This window comes from Opisthorchis viverrini (genome assembly GCF_000715545.1).
Source record: "Opisthorchis viverrini unplaced genomic scaffold opera_v5_56, whole genome shotgun sequence".
Classification (NCBI taxonomy): Eukaryota; Metazoa; Platyhelminthes; class Trematoda; order Opisthorchiida; family Opisthorchiidae; genus Opisthorchis; species Opisthorchis viverrini.
In genome coordinates, this window is record NW_008751713.1 from 1,001,857 (window position 1) to 1,012,564 (window position 10,708).

Genomic DNA, 10,708 nt, shown 5'->3' on the forward strand with positions numbered 1-10,708 from the left:
TGGCTTTCAGATGAAGAAAAACAACCATTGTTGGTTGCTGGAAGCAGTGTCGCTGTTCCAGAATCTGTCGGAGGGTGAAGATATGATCGATACAACCTCTTGCAGGACGGAACTCAGCTTGGTTTTCACGGATCTGCCTCTCTCTGTGTTCAGTCAACCTTCGAAAGATAATGCCAGAGAGCACCTTCGATGCCACAGCTAACAGGCTGATGCGTCCGCGTACCCTTTTTTAAGATAGGGATAACCGTCGGCATGCCTCATTCTGCAGGCATTTTCTCGTTGTCTCATATAGCACCAATAAGGTTTGTCAGGTGGGTCACCAGAGATTTTCCGCCTTCTATGAAGAGGGCTGGATACAGACCGTCCGGTCCGGCCGGACAACCAGTGGAGCTCTACATTTCAACTGCATTAGTACTAGTACGGCATGAGTGCTCACAGTAGGAACAACTTACTTTTGTCGAGCCGAAGGACCGCCGGAGTAGATTATTGGCACCAAACTGTCGTTGTCGATGAACTGTTCTACTTCATGCAGCCAGTGTCCACATAATGTCGAAGGACAGACTACCAAGGAAACAGGTGATTTGAACTCAGACTGACCGGCAGAGGTGGATCGTAGTCGCTGATGCAGCTCATAATGACTTCCAGCCAAAATGCAGATCGTCTGAAGCGTTTTTCCTAAGCCCAGATCATCACAGAGAATTCCGTTTAGCCCATAACGGTTGAGAAAATTGAGCCAGTTGATACCGTCCTGAAAAATATACGATATTGCTACGCTACATAGGGAACGCTTGAGTACGGAGCATCTAAACCATTTAGAACTGCACGCATCAAACGAGAACAAGATGCGTAGTCGGAAGTAGTAAAAAGTCAGACCTGCAAATATCGAAAACCTTAGGGACTATAAAATCCCACTCTTATTCATTCACAAATGTGGTCTACCAAGCTCAGAACGTAAGACTGTAAGATGGAAAAGTGGGCTACTAGCACATTACCGAACTAAGCGAGCAGTATACCGTCATCAGTAGTGAGCAGTATCTCGTCATCATTGCGGCTTTGGTAACAGCTAAGTAGAAATTCATTCACCTGCGGTACAATGAGAAAAACCTAAACAGCAAAACATTTATGATCAAAGTTTACCTATCATGACGCCATTTAAGCGCACGTGTTCAACATACGTCGTGGTCTTGCAGCATGGGTTGCACCAAATTTCTATCAGATTAATACGGCACTGCTCTTTGAACAGACTTAGGGTTCAATCGGTACACCAGCAACGCAGGCCAGAGCACAAATTCAACTAAATCCCAACAATCTAACAAACAGCACACAGTCCTTAGTCAGTGAAAGACTAATAGACTGCGTCATTTTTATTCAGTACTTTGGAAAATGATAGAAAAGGTATCATAAACTAGTAGAGAGAGTTACGCTTCCATATCGAAGATGGACTTTAGGAGTATAGTCAGGCTTACACATTTAACGCCAACTGTGTAGTTTGGGGGGCAGGTTAGCACAGTTGATGTCCAAATGGAAAATACATGGGGTCACTAAAGTTGACGGTAATTTCCTACCACCAGCAGGGTGAAAGATGCATGCTCTTCAAGGGTACTAGTTAAGGAGCGACAGTAAAATGCGAAAATATGAGCAGTGGAAATCGATATTCCCCGAAGCATTACATACCTGTTGATAGGGTCGCAGGCTGGTTTTTAGGGTCACCGGAAGATTGTAGAACTGGATATGTTCTGGATGTAGGAGACTATCGATGAAGCATCGCTCTTTCACACGCGCATCGCTCAATTTTCGGTCCATTCCGATGGCATCTGGCAGTGAAGACTGAAACAGTGAGATAAGAAGAGGCTGGAGAGACCAACTATGACCACCGGTAGCGAGGACAAATAGTTGCGGTAGCGGATGCAATCAGGTGATGGAGAAGCAGGACATCAAAGACATTCAAAAAACTAACAAGGATTGTGTCTGCGGAAACAAGTTAGCAGTGCCGGTTGAAAAATTTCTTAACCTTGAGATGGAAACACGTCATCATGCATTGAATGCTGTGAATCGGATTAGTAATAAAACCGAACGGAAGAGCTTTTAGTGACATCAGATGGAATTTAACGTCAGGTTTCTTAACAATCCGGCGACGGCGCTTACTCCGTGCAGAACTGTCGTACAACTCGAAGGAAGTACTACGGCTACCGCCATCAGCGGATAGCTATTGACCTCTACCCTCCCCCAGATCGTCCGGGAACGAAATTGCGGTAGCTATAACCACTGTACAACACATACGCGGTTTTGAAACTGAGGATGATGATCGCCAGCTTACGCAGGCCTAGACAGAAGCAATCGAAACACGAAGTTACGTTGGAGCAGGTCTTTCGATCAGCAGTTTTGCGATTTAACTGATGGGTTACCTGGAAAAGGGTTTGCCTGTTTACAGGTAGACAGTGAATGGACTGCAAAAATATACTTTAAAAGATGTTCCCCTTAAGATCCGACACGTGATACTGGCTCTAGCTGCTGAGAAACGCTGGTCCCCATCAATTTGTTTTATACCACCCCGCCCTCATGAATATGGGCCGTCCTGTGAGTTTTACCGTTGGGATAATAAGCACAATACCGTGCCCGTCAAGTGGACCAAAATTTTTTGGCGATTTCGTTCTTACTGCTGTTCAACAGAACAGCCTTTCTTCAGAAACCGGAAAATGCGAAATCTATTTGGCACGACGACTGATTGCTGTTGAGCTCGTTTGAGCTACGGTGCTTGGAAGCCAAGTTCATCTATGCTAATTATCATTCGTGTGAATTCCAGATGCTGCCCAATGGGTTTTACAGGTCAACTTTCCGCACAATATTGTAGTCCGATGGCTTATATGCAACACAGAAAATTATGAGATGTGCCACGGAGCGTGAACTCAAGGTTGGCTGGTTGAACTGAGAAATTTAAGAACGGTTCAAATCATTGTGAAGTCTATGAGCCACTGAGAACTACTGCGTGGCTTGCAATTCGCCGATAATCTCAAGAAACGGAAGATGTTGCCATTCCCAAAAGGCAAACACTGTTTAGATCAGACACAAAACATCATCGAACAATGGTAAACCGACTTGAAGGGTAAGAATGATTATTGATTTAGGGGTCATATTACCGCCAAAAATAATGAAGCCGCAATGTTCCTTACATTTGCAGATCATTTCAGTTCGTTTACTCTTGAATAACATAGGCAAATGTAAAGTGGATTATTCTGCCCGGAAAGATCCCAAGTCCAGTGATGAAACGCAAGCCCAAACCATCTTATTGCGAAGAAATCTTGCTTTCTCGGGTATAAACCAATAACTCCAACCTCACACGAGCACCACGTTGGTTCTGTCTTCGAGAACAAATAATAATAGGCAGTTGAAAGGCTTGTATAAACTGTCTTTGAATCATTCTCATTTGGACAATATTCCTCGTGTACTGAAAAATCATTCCGATTAGTCCACGCCAAAGAGGGGAGGCATTATTTCATGTTAGTAACAGCTCACGGGCAATGCTTACGAATGGACTAAGAGTCCCTGGGTCGTCGCGTGAAACTCGGAATTTGATTAGTCTTTGAATGGGGGGGGAAATTAAAACATCCAAGGTAAAGAACAGCGTGGCTGAAACATACGTTCGACAATAAAGTGAGGATACAACCTACCTCTAGTGGAAAAAGATTTAGCAGGACGGTGAAAAGGTGCCCAGCGGATTCGCGAATGCGCTCATCCTGATCAGCTAACAGCCGGAGTACAGGAGGGACGAACAATACCATGTACGGTAAGAAAGACCGCAGGGCCTCGGGAAGATGAGAGCTTGAACATCCGTTTGAGGGAGTAGGTTCAAAAGAAGATCGGTCGTCTGATATGGAATTGCGCTCTGCACTAGCCAGTGGGTCGGTATTATCGACCGATAGCAGCGAAACCGAGGAATGAGGAGTCACGTTCGTAAGGTGCTCGATGATAACTAGTAAGAAAGAAAGCGATAATTTTTTTCGTTAGAGGGAACCACACTTGGGTAAGACCATCATGCTTATAATTACTAATTACCCACCGTACCGGTTAGTGAATTTAATGTAGTTTTGCAAACATCGGTCAATCGGACGCCATTTTCTCCCACCTCAGGTTCAAGTAAGGGGAGCACGACGGGAATTAGAAGATTGAATAGAGGAACAGTACGAAGGAGAGCAAGTGCAGCCAGCAGTCTGGCCCCGAGCATCTGGATTTTGGAACGGGGAAGACATGAAGTCATCGCTCCAAAGTAGACTAACATCTCGAAGGAAAGTTGAGCTGATTCCGCCAAACAGGGGAGTAAGGCCGGAACGCAAACGCACAAGCTTATAAGTCCCGTACAAATAACTTCCTCGTCTGTTTGGGTGATTGGTTGCTTCAGTGATTCCCAAAGTTTCGCTAAAAGGTAATTGGAAACAGGGAAGATATCCAGCTACGACCAACAAGGAGTTAAGCGGATACTGGTGCAAATGAAAAGTAGTGACGTACCTGTGATTAGTTGTTTTAAGGTGCACTCGTCTACGGATCGGTCCACTAAATGTTCGATTCGCTGAAGAGGTTCAGCCCACAGTGTGTTCCACAGAACAGGGAGTCCAAGCTGTAATTCATACAGTGAATCGGTGGGGTTCTCAAGGCTTCGAAGAAATGTACGACATAGGCAAGTAAGCGCGATGCTAGTGCCACGCTGCCGATACTCCAACGATGAAAGTTGACTAGAAAGTTCTGATGGAGATTGTCCAGGCTGAATTGAAAGCAGAATAAAGTGTAGGTTAAGAGAGTTTCAGTGGTCAAAACGAAGCGGCATTGAATAACTACCCGAAACAGACATTTCAAAATTTTCAAACGTACCATTGTATCTGCGCTGGATCTTCGCATATCCAAGAGGACATTCGTCTGACAGTCCGAAGATTGCAGGTCACACGCAGTGGTCTCCAATTGGTTTGGCACCAAGTCAGTATTGATTTTCATCGCAGAGAGTTCTGAATGAATGCCGAATAGCAATTAAACATAAACGACTGCTTTAAATATCGTGCAGTCTGAGCCACCAAATACGGCCAAAGGCAAGCACTAGAAGGTTTCGGGTAAGGAACAGAGCGCTCGTGCTAGGCAACAGCAAGATCTCAATGCCACAAAATAATGAGTAAGAAGTTTAATGCTCAGTAAAGCCAGAGCAGACGATACGACGTCAAACCCACCAAAATCAGCTTATTGGTCACAACATACGAAGTTGTGAGGGTATAGTGCGTTGACCGAAGATACTTGCACATCCAAAACAAACCTAGAGTATACACAACACCAGAATTTCCACTTACGAGAATCAGCTTCTAGCAGCGATGACGCCAGATTCTTCACTACCTTGGTTGCGGCCCTTGAAGGGTTGGGTACTCGCTGTGCTTTATCGCCTTGATTTACCTTGCTACAATTGGCTTTCCACTCAAGCAACAATAACTTTGTTAGGCACGCGGAGGCTAAACGTTGAAAAGCCACATGGCTACCAGTTGGAGAGAATCGTTGAGGAGGTGAGTTGACGGCGCGTCCTGACGTGGAATCCGATATCCCTGAGACCGGACGAACACAGCGTATTGTGTCCATAAGCGGTCGGATGAGTAAGGTGAGCCTGCCGGGAAGAAGCCATTCGAAGTTCACAAACGCCGCAGCAATCCCGAATTCCACGCTTAAATGGCAAGTGAAATGAGGAAAGGTAGGTCCCAGCTCAAGATAGGCGAGCGTCAGCAAAAGTAAACGGAAAATGCCATTGAGATTGGATAAAAACCAAATGAGCGTTCGTGCTTGCGATGCAGCACAACAGGTTGGAAACGACAGACAGTTCGAGCTGCTCGAATGCGGTTGAGCAAACTAGTGATTCGTAGCTGCCATACTAGTCCTTGGTTTGTCAGCCGATTAGTAGATCGGCAGTGAAATTCTATCGAAGCTGAAAAAGGCTATTAGAATCAAATTAAACGAGGATTTCACACCAGTCATCTTCCAAAACCCAGCGAACAGCCACGTGAACGACTTTGGTAGCAGTTTCGAGGATCACTCCAAGTACTCAAAATGCCTACCTATGATCGACTGTGTCTCACTGCCCCGCATCATACGACCCTTGCAAGTCCCTGAGCGTCCCGAGAAAAAGTAATCTGTGATAATGGTCCGATATACTAGCTTCCCAAATTAAGCAGTGGAGGAACCATCATCATCACCACTATCGACAACATGACATCAGTGTTCCGCACTGATACTTCGGTATCTTACAAAAACGATTTATTTGAAAGCCTTGTACCATAAAAACAGAAGAAACGCGAACGGGGGACGGAATTGGTGTTAGCCTACCACAGTCCAAGGTGCCTACAGCCCAGCTACCCATTCAGTAACCTGGACAGAGACTGACAACAAGAACGTCACTGACATCGATTAGCAGCCAGTGGCTTCAAACACGCGCATTGGGGATCACGTGGCCCCCTCATGGAAGGCGAGTCACACGGTTAGCAACCAAACTTTTCGTAATCACTTTCACACCCCTCTATCAGGTCAAGGGTTGGCCACCTCTCTGCTTCCATTACTCTGAACTGGACACCAAAAACAGCACTCTCTTCGGCAAACGACTCGTGTACGCAACATAGCACCAAACGACCTCAGATTTAGATACTCAACATATCCTTTAACAAGCTTCCTTATTGCACAAACAAGGATCCTTCTGCCCCGTGACAATACCAAACCCTGCAGATCCTTCCGCAGCAGTCTCTGTGACACCAGAGGTGGGCAGCCGAAAGCGAGTGGGGAGTGATGGGGTGGTTAGATCAGCCACTATGCTTGCATCTTGAATTCTTGTTTCTGATACGCAGCACACATTTGTGTCATCAGTCCAATTGTACACCAACTGACGGGCCTACGAGGATAGAGTTAGTAATAAGGTGAAGAGAGGAGGGGGGAATAAAAAGTATGTGAAAGAGAAAGAAGGGAGGCGTCATCAGTAGTCTGTTTTCGCTTATCTGCGCTACTGTATGCAGCAAGTCAGGCTACCCAACTGATGGCACCACGGGGCGGCCGATGTGGCATGAGTTTGAGTGTGTGCAATTCATGGATGTAAGTGGGCTCGGATACTGCCAAGGCTCCCAGACCTAGACAGGATGATTAGGGCCCTCAATCCTAGTCTTTAACTCAAAAAGCTTGACCTCAAGGCAGTGGCGTTTGGCGGGAAATGCAAGTGCATTTCAAACTGTACAGAACAAGTCGTCAAATGTTTCAACCCCCAACCTGAAGAACAAGGCCGCTGTGTTGGCCTAACTATCGACCAATCCGGTATGTAACTCTGCGGGTGTCCTACGAATACCCTCCAGTATAGCTCAATAGGTCGCGGAAGTACACACACCATCAAACCACGTTACGGTTCAGTCTCTTCGTGATGAAGGAACAACGGCGCGAAAGAACTACCTATAATACAGCAACAAATAAGCACTTGTAAATCGAACATAAACCACCGAAAGCATGCAAAATAGTGATATGATGTTTTCTTCTACATAAACCTGTGTAGCTTCATAACCCACAGAAACGTGCGAAATAAGATGTATCCAACTGAGTAAAACCAGCTTCTAGGAGGTGGATGTATGAATATATTTGGAGGTACAAATGACTGCAATTTTCAGGACTGAAAGTGCCTACACACTCAACCCATGCAGCACTAGTAATTTCTATGAAAAACTGACGATGAGCCCTAGTCGTACTGGGAAATGAATAGATAAGATACCCAGTAAATTTGCATTAAAGGTGAAAACTTCCTCCTGGACGGCACCAATCACGCAGTCAAGGAAGATGCTGGTAACTATCCGTTCAAAAATGACAAATAATCAACGGGTCACGAAACCAAATATGTTGGCCCAAAAAGTGACGATGTCCTTAATGAGAACGATGACAACGGACTGGAATACGGTGAGGAGTGTGAAAGCGTCTTTCAACTTACTAGGAGCCCCAGTGGAGTTGCAAGGATAAACATCGATCTACTGTCGCACGAGCACGATCCAGTGAGACAGTAAGTGGATCTGGTGAGTCGATTGAATTTTGCCGAACAGAAGCCAGCTGTGTAGCCCGTTCCAATAATGCCGTACACTGTGCAATGGTGCGAACACCGCTTATGAAAGTTAAGAAAAAAAAAGTATTATAAATTACCTCGGTAGAAAGAACATCCTATTCGCCACACGCGAAATCCTGGGGCAGTGAAGCACATCTCACTATAGTGGACTAAATGAGCCATGTGCTTCTAAATTCCGTGGGTAAAACCAATAAATCATGGGCTGTCGGATTGCAGTTTAACTTGTCAGTTATTCTGCGTGACATCTACTGACAATGAACCTTTTTAACACACCCGCTTGAACCCACAAACAGTTTATTCTTGTCCGGTTCTCTGGTTTGAAATTGTTATATCCTAACGGTACCACATCTTTTGGTCATTCCTTGACTACGGACAATCCGACCGTAGCAAGGACCCGATTTAGTCCGTATCTTCAAGTGATCATCACAATATAGAGACCCTCATCGTTCAGCATATTGCGTAGAAAGGCGCTTAGAAGTTCCGCATAAGGTGCACATCTGGTGGCATACAACACTAATCTTCGCGGTGTCGCATTGCTAGAAACAAAGGTGATTTCAGAAGAAAAAGCCAAGATAGTTCAAGAAATTAGTAAAAGGGTCTTCGAGATATGCAACCAAGTCAATGCCAGAAAGCCCGCCATCGAAAATGAGCGTCCAGTAGTAACCTGGTTGTTGCTGAGCCGAAATGCCTAAAAATTATAAGGACGTCTGTTGAAGGTAGGCTGTTCGAGTTTTCGGGATGTAGGATCGTGGGGTCCACTTAACCTCCGTTAACCCAGCAGTGTAAGGCCGATAGTGTCAGTCGTAAATAAAAGGCATCTATGAGCACGACAATTATTCCAATTATCCAAAATAAGTGATTATCTAATTGTAAAAATGCTGGAAAGGCGACTAAAGTTGAAGGGGTGGAATTAAATGAATAAAGAACAAATGACTGATGCTACTCCCAGCAAGACACCTGTCCCCGATATCTCCATCTTCTGGACGATAAAATATTAGGTTGAACCCCAAAACCGCCCCATTACCCTATGCCTAAGCAACTATCGACTGTGGCAATACCGAATATGATCTCCAAATAGCGCGCCTTTTTAACAACGATCTGTGAGGTGCGAATAAGTTTTGTTGGAATAAACAGGTTCAGCTTGAATAGTTGAAACAGCACAAGATTTTTTACGTCCAATGGGGTTCGCTTCAGAGACGGTATTTCGTTGAACTTCGCACACGTTAGGACGTGTTGAAGAGGCTGAGTAGAATCACAAACACGCTTCAGTTTAGAAGTTCCCTAGTTAAGTGACCATGTCCCGTCAAGCAACAATTCTTCAACGTCTCCGGGGTAACTGCATTACTGGAGTTTGGATATCCAAGGGATAAGGTTAATAAAAGACATCCTGAGAAGTTTTCTTCCGTTAACATAACGCGCGTTCATTACCATATATAATAGCGAACCTGAAACTATATAGCCGATAATAAGGTTGCACTTCTCCAAAACATACTTGGAAACTAGAAGGGGTTCTTTTGAATGGCCAGCTTCCACCAAGTTTCGCACAAGTTCCAAGCAATCTGTTTGCATGAGTTTGAATGATCCTGTTTGGGGAAAAATTCGGTGGGGAGGCGAGATAAATACTATACGATAGTGTGCATGTCTGGGGTGTAGAAAATCATGATTCAGCTACAAGACTAGCCAAGAATAATTCCATCTGAAAAGCTGCGACAACATACTAAACGAGAAATGAACAAACGCCTAGATTTTCCTTGATGTGATAACCCCCCTGACGGGGGTTGTCACTATTCAATTAGGATCTAAAACCGGTGAGAGAGTTCATTTCAGACCAGATATTTTGGTTCAACAACTTCGTACAAAAGAGCAGTTACCGAGAATTTCCTCGTAGTACACGACTTCCGTCAGGCAGGATTCCATTTTCGCGCGCAATTTCGGTACTAGCATTTCCAACTCGCGTTGAAGCACAGCGGACAATGCGTATTCTGGTAATTCTTTGACCTGCGTTGCTGGCCTCTCCTCGTACCTTACTTGCTTGCCCCACGTAAACTTGTAGTCAGATTTATATTGGTCATCACGGCAGGGTAGTAAGGCCCAAGTAGAAAGAATAAGCCCGGCGATGGAACGTTGCATAGCTAGCCGTTCCGTTAGATGCAGGCGACACAGTAGATGGTCGAGAAAATAGCAGATAATACTAGGTTGCTCCTCTTTCCTCTCTTCTCCGGTCGACAAGTCAGTTGGGTAGGTGTACTGACAAAGACGTCCAAATAACCGGGACAGAACACTAATTAAGAAAGAAGTGTGGACAAATAATGGTGATGGAACAATCGCATTGAAAAAAACATAGATTTGATAGATATTGTCAGAACTGAGGTGGAATGAGAGGGGTTTGAAATCTACTATAATTACGTTGGCCAGTGAGGTATGCATGGTATGCTTCCAGGAGGATACGGTTGAAACGCTGACTACAGAGCGAAGTGAAAACCAGAAGTATAGAGGTGAAGAGACTGGACCCCGTCACGAAGAGACTGGACCTTACCGTGGTGTGACGGTTTGCGCACCTCAGCGATCCATTGAGCTATACTGGAGAGTGTCCCGCGACACTCACAG

The 10,708-nt window shown here is 45.1% G+C and overlaps 2 protein-coding genes across 2 annotated transcripts in view; one reads left to right on the forward strand and one right to left on the reverse strand.

Annotated features, from left to right (window-relative positions):
• Positions 1-2,327, forward strand: part of T265_03806 (hypothetical protein) — a gene marked incomplete at both ends in the record, with an annotated part of 16,975 nt that extends 14,648 nt beyond the window's left edge. The window contains one exon of the mRNA XM_009168377.1: positions 2,231-2,327. Coding sequence (XP_009166641.1) covers positions 2,231-2,327 — 97 coding nt within the window. The remainder of the gene's footprint in view (positions 1-2,230) is intronic.
• Positions 1-10,708, reverse strand: part of T265_13336 (hypothetical protein) — a gene marked incomplete at both ends in the record, with an annotated part of 59,000 nt that overhangs the window by 23,852 nt on the left and 24,440 nt on the right. Inside the window, 8 exons of the mRNA XM_009168410.1 lie at positions 453-748; positions 1,675-1,827; positions 3,669-3,970; positions 4,054-4,413; positions 4,504-4,756; positions 4,864-4,994; positions 5,328-5,573; positions 9,973-10,466. Of these exons, the coding sequence (XP_009166674.1) occupies positions 453-748; positions 1,675-1,827; positions 3,669-3,970; positions 4,054-4,413; positions 4,504-4,756; positions 4,864-4,994; positions 5,328-5,573; positions 9,973-10,466 (2,235 nt within the window). The remainder of the gene's footprint in view (positions 1-452; positions 749-1,674; positions 1,828-3,668; positions 3,971-4,053; positions 4,414-4,503; positions 4,757-4,863; positions 4,995-5,327; positions 5,574-9,972; positions 10,467-10,708) is intronic.